At 43.0% G+C, this 14,676-nt stretch overlaps 1 protein-coding gene across 1 annotated transcript; it reads left to right on the top strand.

The window, feature by feature from the left end:
- Window positions 1-7,740: 7,740 nt before the first annotated feature.
- LOC135710443 (uncharacterized) lies at window positions 7,741-9,250 on the top strand. Its single transcript, XM_065233015.1, has 4 exons — window positions 7,741-7,906; window positions 8,039-8,285; window positions 8,357-8,528; window positions 9,119-9,250. Exons 1-4 carry the CDS (start codon window positions 7,741-7,743, stop codon window positions 9,248-9,250), a joined length of 717 nt encoding a protein of 238 aa, XP_065089087.1.
- The last annotated feature ends 5,426 nt before the right edge of the window (window positions 9,251-14,676 follow it).

The following is a 14,676-nucleotide window of genomic DNA, read 5'->3' as shown; positions in this document are numbered from 1 at the left end:
GGGCAAGCGAGTGACTCAGCGCGACAAAATCTGCTCTACGAAAGTCGAGCTCATGTACATCAACAGGGGGGTTATCGTAGCGAACAGGAACAGATAGGTTGATGGAAACTTCCAACGCAGGATGATTGGTGTCGATGCCAGTCAAAGGCTCTGGGGCTTCTAGGATAGAACATTCCAGTCCTGCAGCTTCGATCAAGCAGCCGAGAGTTGTTATTCAGTATCGAGTTGATTTGCGTTAAGCCATGCAGGTTGAAACCATCAAGGAGAGCACAGCATGATTCGGGCATGTTCGAGCGAAGAACATCAATGCTAGGAAGATCGTTTTCAGGAACGTTCCATGAGAGCCCAGACTGATTGTAGTCACCAAATATCAGAGCTAGGTCGTTTTGTTCTAGTCGAGAGAACACGGTACCAATCGAACTGATGTGGTTTGCAATGCTGCTCGAATCAGATTTCCGGTCTGGAGGTAGATACATAGCGCCAATACTTATTGATCTACGAGGCGTCGTTATTTTGACCCACAGCTGCTCTAGAGAAGTGCAAACTGGAGCAGGATCGATGCAGGAGCTTAGGCGTTTGGATACCGCAATCAAGACGTCTCCCCCACGCGATTTGGTACTATTCTGCTGGTTGCGGTCGTTTCGAAATACCGTGAACAGACTGCCAAATAATTGAGATGAATTAATGCGTTCATCGAGCCAAGTTTCCGTAAGAACTATGACATTGTAGTCAGAGTCAACGGCAGTCAGGAAAAAATCATCAATCTTTGTTCGCAGGCCACGAACGTTCTGGTAATACACCAACAGGCGGTCGAACGAAGTCGGTTGGAGGTCTGCAGAATGATCGATCAGCCGAAACGAGCATGGTGGTACTCTGGAACACAGAGACGGATCAGGAGAAGAACTGTTTTCAACAAACGCATACTTGCCTGATGTAGAAGGTTGGAAGACTTCTTCACCATTCTCAACCACAGGGCCAGAACGACTACGATGACAGGAATCAGCAAGCGCGACTGGGTTGAGTGGCTCAGGGGCTTCCTTGAGGCAGCAGGCAACGCGTTCTGGTCTGGGATGTTCCAAAACGTGGCGAGCAAGATTATAATAAGCATAATTATCTCTCTAGGCTTGTTTTCTCTGCGTGGCAATGTTGCTGCTTTCATCTGTGCATCCTTGTCCCCGACGTCCGCATCCGGCGTACCGATCAAATTTTCCGTTCTCCTGTATCCGTGAACTTCTATGTGTGGGAGTCCCTAATAAAATTTGTATGGATATTTTGCTTAACGACGTCTTCAGGGTATCATCCAAACTATTTGTGGAATAGTGCTATTATTTTCGTTATCGTTCGGTATGGTAGTTTTTTTTTTATTAAGGTTTAGGCGTAGATCGGACCGAAATATGAAATGAACTTGTTTCTCCAACAGAATGACAATGTAATTGCTATTTCAGGGAATAATTAACGCATCTGACAACCGCAACATACTGTTGAAGCTGACAATCTGACGCCAAATTTTATTTTTTCTCTGAATTGGAAACATTGAAACCAATTAATGTGTATTCAGACCTGAGTGAGAGCGAGCGTAGCGGAGCGGACTTCGGGTATTCGGATGCACTGAAGATGGTTTGTTTGCTAGCACGCCATAGCGGGCTTTATGGGGTGTTTACACTTATGTTATTTCACTAGCGCTAATGAGCCGGACATATTATGATTCTTGATCAACTTTGAAAACGTTCGTGTTTGTGAAAAATAAAAAGGTGATATTATGGAGGCTGTTATGCAACACCAAGATGAGATAATCGTAGATATTTTCCGTAAGTAATTAATTTTCATTATCTAAATAAATACCGATAACAGATGGCCGATGTTGCTGTTTGTTTTTTTCTGTCCGTCCAAGTTCCATTCCCGTTGACGACGATCTGAAAACAGCATCCAATGCTTCCCTGTTTTCAGTATAGCGCCGAATCCTAAAAACTTGTTTTTGTTCATTGGTGGAGCAATTTGCAACACTAACACATTATGTCGTATGAATAAAAGCGTTTACTTTGCTTTTCCCGTAAGAAAAGGACGGGAAAGTAGAGTAAACTTGTTTTATTCATACGACTCATTGATCCCGACTGCAACCAATTTTTTGCACCTTGAAACAATATTAAAGCAAATTACAGTTGAGTTGGTTACCTTTTTAAAAAATTACAGATCTCTCGGTAATTTTCGATTTGCATATCGTCCTCAAAATTACAATTCTCCGGTAAGCAGTTGCTGTTTCAGTACTTATTTCTGGACGCAAATGTGATTTGAGAACGCAGGAATAAATTTTAACGGGGGAAAAAACTCGAGAAATTGGAACGATAATGCAGATAGAGTTTGTACTGAGCAGAAAATCATGGTTGGTATTATATTCTTATATTCTACATATTTTCATATAAACATAGAAATTCATTGAGTAGGGATGGGACCGCCCTGATTGAAGTGATTTGGATGGGGAGAGTGGAATTACCAACTCCCTGTCGTTAATATTTCGTGAATTGAAGGTGGGCTCTTGTTCCCACTCATTGGGACATCCCCTTGTATGATGGCTTGTTCTGTATCGGGTTGGAACATTTTTATCATTGGAACTAGATTCTTCTTGCTCTCGTGGATCACGCGTAAGTGTCTCTGCTTACGGGTCCATCCGCCGTGTTTGGCCCTTCATACAATGGTAAATTGAATACAACCAGGTATCGTACTTGATCAATTTATACGAGGTGGACAGTCCACTGTTTAAAGGCTGTGCCCTGCAACAATGAGTGGTATCCTTTACATTCATACAATGCATATTTTTGTATAAAACCTTCACGAGGTTATTGGTGGAACTTTGTATGCGAGCGAGCTGCCAACGAATAGATTCAGTGTCAACGATCAAACATTTTAATCTTTATTTAAAAATCGAGATGATTGCCTACGGGATCGATTAAAATATCTTTGTGCTCAAAAAACAAAGCTCTATTAGATGATGTATAAAAATCGATATATTTTTAAAAGTTAAATAACCCAATTGATCGACTTAAAAAAGCGCAAGTCGTTTGAATGAGATACATTGTACCAATTGCACTATTCAAACAGCTTTTTCGCCTGTGCACATCCAGTTTTAGCGGTTCAGAATTCCAGTTAAAATATCTTCCTTATGCTCCAGATTGCTTGCCATTCCTTATGCTCCAGTAGAGCTTATTCCTTTCAAGATGCTTCGCTGCACAGAAAATTAAAAACACTTAACACATTCCGCAAAACGTAAATCTTCCGCATTCTGCGCTTCGGTGTGCAGACACGGGACCGGTTGTACAAATTAGCCGAACAAATTCTTCTCCTTATCTCATCGCTTTCCTTTTTAGCATATTTAGCTCATATCGTGCAATGTGAACTAATTTGAAGTTTTGTTCGGGATTTGCCACTCTGTGTCTGCGTGGACTCTGGGACACTTGAAGACCAAGTGCCTCCGGCCGGGGTCGAGCGGCCCAAAGTCGAAGCCATCCGCAGCCAACTGGCCAGGATCCATTAAAATTTTATAATGTTTTTCGGGTTGAAGCCCCGTCGGCACTGTGTTGAGCATCACTTAGTTTGTGGAGAATGGTTGAAGTGAGCAAAGGGCCAAAATGCAAATGAAATCAACTTATCTTGTTTCGAACGAGGCGGTCGGTGGCAGGCTGATGATGCTGTTCACAAGTTTTTCAAAAGCATTAGCAAAGTGAATCTGTGCCAATCAGTTGCATCATGTCGAACGTTGAGTGTGGTACTCTTCAAAGTGGGGCCTATCTAGATGGATTGCTGGTGTTAATAAAATTGTAGAAATGATTGCTGTGTGAGCGGAAAATCTTTTCGAAAGTCCTCGCAATCACTGAGTAACAACTAACACTTGGCGGCAACAATCGAAAGCTATTTTATTTCATGTTGCCCGACAAATCACTTTGTTCCGCGATTGCTATTTGCACAAGTAATACAAAAGGCAAAAATCCCGTGAACAAATCCCCTCTACGAATGGATTGTTGAGGAATGCCTGTACTATTCTCATGAATTTACCCCCTATTGAAATGGAACACAATTTCGATTTTTCGTCGCCACCAACCGCCGTCCTTTGCAGCAGTTGAACCCCTAGCTCATTTTCCCGATTGAAATATACAGTATACAGTGTAGGATTGGATTGCGCGGTTATACTATTTCATATGAAAACTCCAGCAAACTTTCAACAAAATTGTTTATTATTATAATTGCTTGGACACATTTTAGGTAATTTGTGACTTGTCACGGGGGTGAAAATTGAAGCGTAAGGGGCATGGATGCATGCCGGCCCGTACAAATTTCAATCATCTAAAGTTACTTCCAAAATTAGCAGATAGGGTCCGGAAAAATTTTCTGTATCAAATGCACACTACTGTGATTTATTTCAAAAAGAACAATACCAGTGAGCCCGGTTAAGTTCAATCCAGGACATTCCTAAAATTTCTGTTCACATCTTGCTGGATGACAAATAAAGACGTGGTTATGGGCGTATGTTTCATATATAAGCAGTAAACAATATTTTCTAATATCGAATATAATGTTGTGACAGTTTATCTACTTGAAATCGACGTCTTTGTTAAAGAAAATGCCACGTGGTTTCAATAATTCCCATACAACTTAAGTGACAATAATATTTTCACAGAACTTTCAGTACGTCAACTATCGGTTAAATCATGAGGTTGAATTTTACGAGCACTTACTGTACTGTACGGCTGCCTTTGCTTTCTTTCTTGTGTTTTATCGCGGCTTTTCATCCCCCGGTTTGATCGTGGTCTGATCTCCCGTGAAAGAGTCTGGATATTTATTATTATTATTATTTTTATTCTAGAGATGGCGGTATCCGATGGCAAACATTGGCCAGCAGTTTGGCAATGATGTTGGAAAAATGGCGAGAAAATAAAGTTCGCCCATTAATTTAGGGGCCAAAATGGCGAACGGCGCCGAAGGGGGTGTGTATCAAAAAACGGATTCCGTTTGCCCGCCGTGAATAATACTTTTGCGAACCCTTTTAAACCTGTATTGTTTATAATTAGGTAATGACGCCTAGAAGATTAAATTGGGAGATTGAATTGATATTTACGATATATACGTACTTTTGTGGATGTGAACCCAGTTTTCTTAACAATTGTGCTCGCTAAAAAAAAAAATCTTCCATCAGGGATGAACACACGAAGGTCCATTCTTTAAAATCTCAGCCCGATTTTCAAAGGATGTGAATCTCACAAGAACGAGGAAGGGGTCTAAAGGAGTGGAATCTACGTTAAAATTTAATTAAATCACTTCAGGAAAGCTCAGACTAACATTAAATATAATTCAATCGTTCAACAGAAAAGTTTGGACTCCCTAAGAAAGGTATTCAACCACTTCAGCAAAGGTTGGACTCCATTTGGAAAATTTTAGGTAAAACAGTGTCGGTTCACTTCAGGAAACTTTCCACACTTTTAAAATTACCTCGAGCAAGATTGTGTCCTTGCCAAATGCCAAAGCAGGAGCTCACTTAGGAAAATATCAAACCCGCTCTGACAAGTTTGGATTCAGTTCAGAAAAAGTTGAATCAATGCAGGAAACCTTGGATTCATTTAGGAAAGGGATTAAATTAGCTAATGTGGCCTCACTTCAGAAAATGCGAAACAAATTCTTTAAAGCTTGGACTCGAGATATGTTGAATCACTTTAGGTAAGCTTTGACAACTTTAAAAAGGATTGAATAACATAACAAAAAACTTTAGACTCCGTTAGAAATATGTTGATGACGTATTTGAAAGTTTGAACTCACTTCAAAAAAGTTCAGACTCAGTTTTGAATCTGCTTTGAACAGTGGAATTTCCTGAATCATTTCTGATTTGGTCTCACTTCTAAAAAATTTAAACCAATTTTGAAAAGATTGGAAATTGTGGAATCGCTGTAGAAAAGAATTGAATCATTGCAGCAGGTTTGTAAGTTAAGAAACTTAGATCGAATGCGAAAATCGTGCGACTACGGTGGGCTGGGCGTATTGCAACAATGTCAGATAACTACCCGTGAAAATGGTTCTTGGTAGCGGCCCGACTGGAACAAGACACATCTTCGCGCAGCGAATAAGGGGAATCGATCAAATTGAAGGTGGCTTACCTAGTGAGTTGCCAAACAAGATTAGGAATGATGTTCGATGAAATCCGTTTTCAACAACTAAAACCGGCTGATCCGATTTTAAGGACCTGGCATGCCGTACTGATCTATTACCAATTTATGTAAAAATTCTGTAAAAGAACAAGGTGATATTCTAAAGCATAATAAAATCTAGCAAAGTGAGTATCCATACCCAAATGAATTTGCAATACTCGAAAAATAAATATAAACTGATTTTTTCCCCTTTGTGATACTGTGGGATTGACAAAAGAAAATCTTGAGATTTGTTCGGGCCTTATTTCGAACAATTGTAATCAAATGTCTCGATTTTGTCAGCCCCCTGATGAATTTAGGGCTGACAAAAACGGGACACTGACAAAATCGGGACATTTTTTTTCGCTTAATTTTTTTTATCATAATATCTTTAAATGCTGTTTGATAATGCAAGATTTATGTTTTAGCAAACATTCAATATATACGAGCCCATTTAGGGGGGCGGGGGGAGCTGGAATTTCAAACTTTTCGTAAGTGTCATATAAGGAAAGACATTCTTACATTGATGGTGTGGAGGGGGGGGGGGGATTCTAAATGGACTTAGGTAAGAATTGAATGGCCACTCAATGCATACAGTCAGGAATCCTTATTGCCGGGGTAACAGGGGCGTGAATAAGGAACCGCGAATAAGGATACCCACAGCTTACGGGATTTTTACTAATAGGGGCTGTGGTGGATTATCTCATTTGTTTCAATATATAGAGCTATACTGTCTTCGACAAAGTTGTTGTACTGGGCTAGATCAACAAGCCTGTGTCATTGGATTCAGGTTTGATTGGGAACTACGCCGCTAGAGGCGATTCACTTTTATGTTACTTATGACGGGTGCTATAATATATGGATCACTAGCTGAGTGTGCCCGGTCTTGCTCGGGATTCAATATTAGCTTGAGTTTATGCACCGATTTAAAAAAAAGCATGCTATATTGTACGTAGCCCCCCTATTATCTAAGGGGCTACCCCTATGATTATCTCCTTATACCCCCACGCTCGCCCCCACATGCCTAATTTGGTTCCATTTGCTTGATTAGTTCTCGAGTTATGCAGAAATTTCTGTTTCATTTGTATGGGAGCCCCCCCTTACAGAAGGGGGAAGGGTCTCGAACCATCATAAGAACCTTCCACGGCCCCAAAAACCCCTGTATACAAATTTTCACGCCAATCGGTTCAGTAGTTTCCGAGTCTATAAGGGTCAGACAGACAGACAGACAGAAATTCATTTTTATATATATAGATAGGTCCAACATAGAATATTTCGTGATCCTGGCCATATAGAAAGTTACTGTCTTGAGCAAAGTTGTTCAAGTGACCAAGTCCTTTCGGATGGTGAGCATATTAGTTACGAACTCTCTCACTACGTAGCGCTAGTGTGCATGTGAACTTTCTATATAAACTGTATCGCGAGAACCTGGCCATATAGAACGTTGTTGTCTTCAGCAAAGTTGGTCAGGTGACCAAGTCCTTTCGGATGGTGGTCATAGTATTTAAGCCATGGAGAAAATCGGAGAAAAAAACAAAAAAAGACGAAAATAAAAAAAAAACAAAAAAAAAATATGAAGGACGACGGCAAGACGCCAGATAGTGAAAACGGAGGAGCGAACGTGTTCGCAAGAAGCGGAAAGCTGCAGAGATCACCAGCGTCGAACCAGGTGACCACAGCGAGTTCCAGTAGTAGCATACCCCAAGTGGAACAGCATGGATCCCAAGGAGAGCAGCTAGGTGCGGAGCCATGCCAAATATTCACACCGAAATCCAGCAGTGGCAAACAGCAAGAATTGCAGCTTGGGAGAACCAAAATCACGGAGGTTAGGAGGAAGATCGATGAACTCTAAGAACAACATACACAAGGAGGTCAAGCTACTAGCAACGGTCATCAAATCCGGCATAGCTATGGCAGATCGGGAACGGAAGAATGGAGAAGAAGAGCCGAAGCGGCCGAAAAGGCTCTGTTTGAGGCCAAGGAGAATGCAAAGCTGGCTGAAGCGCAGGAGACGCCGAAGGGACCAACGAATCTACGTCAGGAGAAAAGAGATAGGGAAACGCCAGGAGACGAAGAGGACCTAAAAAAACACAAGGATGACGTATACGGGGACAATGAGCAAGAAGATGGAGAAGACAGTGATTGGCGTAAATTCGAAAACCAGAAGGAGAAGAGGAAAAAAACTGAAGGAAGAAGGAACAGAAGAAGAAGGAGGAGGAGGAAAAGAAGAATGAAGAGGAAGAGAAGAAAAAGAAGACGGAAGAGAGGAAGAAGGAAGTCAAGAAGAAGGAAAACCCCAGGCATCGTAGGGAGAGAAGTAAGGGCGACGCTAACGAGTTGCTGAAGACAGGAAGAGTCAAGGTTGGGAGGTCAGTATGTCCCCTGAAAGCTATCCCTCGGGTTACCAAGCAAATGGAGAGATGCTTTAAGTGCATGAACTTTGGTCACCAGGCGAGAAACTGCAAAGGCCCTAATAGATTGGAGCTGTGCAGGAAATGCGAATAAAAGGGGCACGTTGCTAAAGACTGTATGAAGCAACCGAGGTGCATGCTCTGCAGAAAGGAGGACGGAAACGATCATATGACGGGAAGTTTCAGGTGCCCAGCTTACAAAAAGACGATAGCGAGCCAATAGTAATGGAGATAACCCAAATAAATATCAATCATTGTGACACAGCACAGCAACTGTTGTGGCAGTCGACAACGGAAACAAAGTGCGACGTTGCAATGATGGTAGGGAATCCATTATCGACATCACTTTCTGCAGTCCGTCGTTAGTGGCAAGTATGAACTGGAGAGTGTGTGAGGAGTACACTCATAGTGAACATCAGGCGATTAGGTACAGCTTTGGCCAACGGATACCTACGGCAATGTGGAAAACGAAAGTAAGCAAGCGGAGGTGGAAGACGAAGGCATTCGATAAGGATCTCTTTGTAGAAGCTCTCCGGGTAGACAGCAGCGTCCCAGACCAAGCGTGGACGAATTGACCGAATCGTTAACGAGGGCATGCGACACAACTATGCCGAGGAAATCGGAACCAAGGAACAGACGGCGCCCAGCTTACTGGTGGAACGAGGCACTTAGCACCCTCCGCGCTAGTTGTCTCCGAACCAGAAGGCGCGTTCAGCGGGCAAGAACTGATGCAGATAGAGCAGAGCGAAGGGTGGTGTTTCGAGGCCGCTCTAAAACAGGAGATAAAGCTGAGCAAGTCAAACTGCTTCAAGGAGCTGTGCCGAGACGCTGATGCCAACCCCTGGGGTGACGCATACCAAGTCGCGATGGCGAAGATTAGAGGTCCAACGACGCCCGTTGAAATGTGCCCAGACAAGCTGAAAGTCATCGTGGAGGGACTTTTCCCGAAGCACGACCAAATAACCTGGCCACCAACACCGTACGGCGAAGCAGAGGCAGACAACACCGAAGGTAGACAAGTCTCCAACGAGGAACTCGTAGCAATGGCGAAAGGGCTGAAGACGTAGAAAGCTCCCGGTCCGGAAGGAATCCCCAACGTGGCGTTGAAGGCGGCCATCCAGGCGTTTCTGAACATGTTCAGGATAGTGCTGCAGAAGTGTCTGGATGAAGGTCACTTCCCGGACCGATGGAAGATACAGAAGCTAGTGCTGTTGCCGAAACCCGGAAAACCGCCGGAGGATCCAGCATCGTATAGGCCTATATGCATGCTGGATACAGTCGGAAAGCTATTGGAGAAGATCATCCTCAACAGGCTAACGAAATGCACGGAGAGTGAGCATGGATTGTCGGTGAGGCGGTTCGGATTCCGGAAAGGGAGATCAACGGTGGATGCAATTCGGACAGTGGTCGAGAGTGCCGAGAAAGCGTCTAAACAGAAGCGGAGAGGAGATCGATATTGCGCCGTGATAACGATCGACGTGAAGAACGCATTCAACAGCGCCAGCTGGGAGGCCATCGCCGAAGCACTGCATGGAATGAGGGTTCCTGATTCCCTGTGTAGCATTATAAGGAGTTACTTCCAGAACCGGGTTCTAGTCTACGAAACGGACATGGGAGAGAAATCAATCCGGATCACGGCGGGTGTGCCACAAGGCTCCATCCTTGGCCCAACGCTCTGGAACGCAATGTACAACCATAGAGGTAACTCTAAGACCACTGGGTCCCGAAGAAAATCATTATTATTTTTGGCTCACTCAGTACCAGAACAACGGTCCCAAGCAGTCCCAAGCTATTTCACTCACCCCTGCATGTTCTGCATGAATCCACACACCCCTGATGTTATCTGTCAAACTTTCATAGCGAATCAAAACAAACATAGTGTAGTAATAGAATTTCAACTAGAATAGGGTACGTTAATCGTTTGCTTGGGACCAATAGGCTACTAAAGTAGTGAGCCAATTTAAAATCGTTAGTTTCGTATTGATTGTTGGTACAACGGCGTGCTAACGCTGAAGCTGCCCAAAGGAGTCGAGATCGTAGGATTTGCGGACGACGTCGTGTTGGCGGTAGTAGGCGAGACGTTGGAAGAGGTGGAAATGCTGGCAACCGAGGCGATCGACACGGTTTCCAACTGGATGCAAGGCGGGAAGCTGCAGATAGCCTACCACAAAACGGAAGTGCTATTGGTCAGTAACTGTAAAGCTGTTCAGCGAGCAGAAATTATCGTCGGGGAGAACGCCATAGCATCAAAGCGCGCGCTGAAGTATCTTGGAGTGATACTCGATGACCGACTAAGCTTTAATAGCCACGTCGACTACGCATGTGAGAAGGCGGCGAAGGCCATCAATGCGATAGCTAGAATCATACCGAACAACTCTGGACCAAGTAGCAGCAAGAGGCGCCTTCTGGCTAGTGTATCGTCATCGATACTGAGGTATAGAGGTCCAGCCTGGGATGCAGCGCTGAAAACGAAGAAGAACCAAAGAAAATTGAACAGTACGTTCCGCCTCATGGCCATGCGAGTCGTGAGTGCGTACAGAACAATTTCGACGGAAGCAGTCTGCGTTATCGCCGGTATGATACCTATCGTCATCACCTTGGCGGAGGACACCGAATGCTATATGCAAAGAGATACCAGAGGAGTACGGCCATGGGTGAGAACGGAGTCGATGGCTAAAAGTCAACAGAATGGGACGCAGCGGAGAACGGTAGATGGACACACAGGCTAATACCGATTCTTTCGACCTGGGTGAACAGGAACCATGGAGAAGTCAATTTCCACTTGACGCAGTTCCTGTCTGGTCATGGCTGCTTCAGGAAGTACCTGCATCGCTTTGGACACACAACGTCACCCCTCTGTCCGGAGTGTGGCAACGTGGACGAAACGCCGGAGCACGTGGTTTTCGACTGCCCAAGATTTGAGGCAGTGCGAGTGGAGATGCCGGCCCTTAGCGCGAGAAATGTCGTCAGTGAAATGTGCCGGGATGAGAAGACGTGGAGCTTCGTCAGCAGGGCGGTGGCGCAAATTTTGTCTGAGCTGCAGCGAAAACGGAGAGATGTTCAGCGAGTTAGAAACGCCGGCTAGCTGTTCCACACTGTGCCAGAAGGAAAACAAACACGCAACACAGTGACAGGCCAGGCTTTTGAAGCTTTCCTTACTAAAAAAAACATACATTACGTACATAATTTTCAACTAGCCCCTCAACCCCCCTCCTCCCTGTTTTGATCTTGCCACCACTGCACATTTAATTCTCGAAAAATGTCATTATTGAGCTCGACAATCAATAAAATACGAATACGACTGTACAAAACAGTCCACCTCAACCAAAACTAATTGAATCATAAGGCTGACAAAATCGGGTCAAAAAGCTGACAAAATCGGGGGTGGACAAAATCGGGGGTAGACAAAATCGGGGGATGACAAAATCGGATCACCACTGTAATAAGAAACTCATGAACGAGATCTTCATTTTTGTCTGGAAAAACGGCGTCAATTTGTGAGCGGTGTTGAGAGAATGTTAACAAAGACAAGAAATTAATATTTTTCAAGCGAAATAACTTGAAACTTGAAAGTCATCGACTCCGCACTAAAACTCTTTAGTAAAAGTATGGACGTCTGTCACCACAAAACTGAAAAAAAATGTTCCAATCGAGCGAAGTAGTGCATTTTAACGGTTCGATTGTAACAACTTTTGACAAACGGCCATACTTTTACTTAGAGGACTTTACTCCACACCACTCAGCTTAAATCTAACTATTTACAGTTTCTAAATCAAGTTTCTTATACTACCTACCATACAGTGCTAGTACCTTAGTTCTAAATATTGTAAGGTCAATAATATTCAATGCGGTTGAAGAGAATTTAACTTAATGCTAAATTTAAATTATAGATAGTACGGTTAAGTGAAAGCAGTCAAGACAGTGGGGAATCGACGCCAATATCACTTCTAGAATTGTTACACCAAATTAGTTAGTTAATCAAATAAACCTGAATAATATGCATTTGTAGCTTAAAAACGTGTTGCTCACCTAAAACTGGTGATCCTAACCCAACTAATATGTCAGTACTAAATTGCTGTAATAATAACGCAGTGGAGAGAACCTTAATAAATTTGGAAACATAGGAACTCAAACGGTTAAGATTCTCCATCCTTTTCGAATCTCCACCCGGAGCCAACCATTTATGCCATCGTCCCGAAGAAGTCTATAATTTAATCGAACTGAAGGATGAAACCAAGTGAAAAGTGAATTTTATTGAGACTACACTAAGTCATCGCTTCCGCATAGAAGAATCATCGACACGAAAGGGATGATGAAAAAGAAATCTTTTGGGTGGTGTGCGATAGGTGGGAAGTTTTTCACTTTGGAATTAATAAAAAATGCAGTCCGGATTAATGTTGATTTATGCTTTTTATTAAAGGTCCAGTGGCTTCCTTTGCCAAGCTCATTTAGTATCTGAGAGGGTGCCATCATCATTGGCAAAGTGAGTTGAAGCATAGCTAAGCCCCGGGAAAACCAGGCATGGCGCCCTTCTCGAATGGTACTTTATCTTGTTTTAATCTCTGCTCGTTATTTCAGCAATTATCCTTTTGGTGAAGTTCTCAATAAAATTTGGACGTGGAGAGAGAGGATATGCTTTTCACCAACAAACGCCAAGGGTTAAAAATCCAAGCAAAATAAACGGACTTGTGATCTTACAGAGGGCCGTGCGCCAAGATTTAATAACAAAACTTTGGCTTCTTATTTTGTTGTTGCTTTTTCTTGGCTGCCAGGACTCGAAGAAAGATAGTTTTCGATTTGAATAAAATTTTCAGTTCCAATTTGTTTTCCTTCTATCTGAAATTTAAATCTTGTTTCCATGAATAAAATTTATTCATGAGCTGTGTGTACTACATCCACCGAATAGCGCTCGACGTCTGCTGCTGTTTCTTCTGGGTGTGCATTTTACAAACGTTTCTTCTAGCTTAGCTCTAGTTTGATTGGTGTTATGCTTGGCGCGCTCTCCTTGCGGCGTCTACGGACGGGTTAAAGATAGTTTCAAAATTAAGAAAGCATTTACATTGTATAATCATACATTCTCGAAACCATATTGCTATCGGAGAAATTCCTCTGCACAAAGACCCCTCTGTACACTGTCGACATGCAATGCATTAATTTGTGCTTCAAAATTCAAGCAAAGTGAAAGACTTTCCAGAGGTAATTTTTTAAAAAAGAAACGGGGAATACTTTATATGACTCACAATAGGCACCATTATACGCTATCAAATTTATTCGTCTGCCTTTGTGTGAAAATTCTAAATCCGGGGTTTGTTTGTTCTTGGGTAGATTATCGTCCCGGTGAATGACAGCCCGCTGTCTGAAAATGATGAAGTTTTTCTCGAATCGAGGAGCTCTTAGTCTAAGACGTTCGTCATCCTAAATCTTCTTTAGCAACTGTGTCACCCACGGCATCTGTCAGGGAAAAAAATCGAGAGGATTTACCGAAAAGTGTATTTCCGGCACACTGGGTAAGACCAAAAAAACAAACAATCTTGTCATTGATATTTTTCAGTCGCTTTTCCACATCTTCACACCTTCTCGGCCCGTGGATGACAGGTCGTCAATTCGGTGAAGTTTTACGGCGTACGTTGTCGGTCAGGGGAAAACGAGGTGGATGGATTAGCGAGGCACATAACGCCATCGGAAGCCGTACCAGAAATGACGATGGGATTTTAGATTTAAAGACGATATGTTTGAACTTAGCTTTTCGCTGTGATTGCAAGATTGGAAGCATTTGGTTCAGCTAGCAGCTGACATTTTCCGGGCCCTTTTCTCATCCTATGGTATTAGTTGAAGTGATGAATATAAGGCGAGTCGGTGTTTACATTGGCAGCAATATTAGATATTTGTTTTCATGCAATCGATGCTGGTAAACGGCTGAATTTCAAACTTATTCCAAGTCCAAGAGCACGTGGTTCGATCCTCCGAAATTTAAAATCAGATTCTTTGTTCTAAGAGAGGCTAGTCGGAATAGACACATTACTGCCAAGCTGGAGGCAGCGGGTTCGATTCCCCTGTCCGGTCGCTGTTATCTTTCGGGATGGAAATCTTCTCGTGCT

The sequence above is a fragment of the Ochlerotatus camptorhynchus genome, unplaced genomic scaffold, assembly GCF_037179485.1.
Source record: "Ochlerotatus camptorhynchus isolate MF236.1 unplaced genomic scaffold, CSIRO-AGI_Acam_v1.1 ptg000383l, whole genome shotgun sequence".
In the NCBI taxonomy this organism is placed as follows: domain Eukaryota; kingdom Metazoa; phylum Arthropoda; class Insecta; order Diptera; family Culicidae; genus Ochlerotatus; species Ochlerotatus camptorhynchus.
Note: the sequence above shows the minus strand (reverse complement) of the source record. Positions and strands in the feature narration are given on the sequence as shown.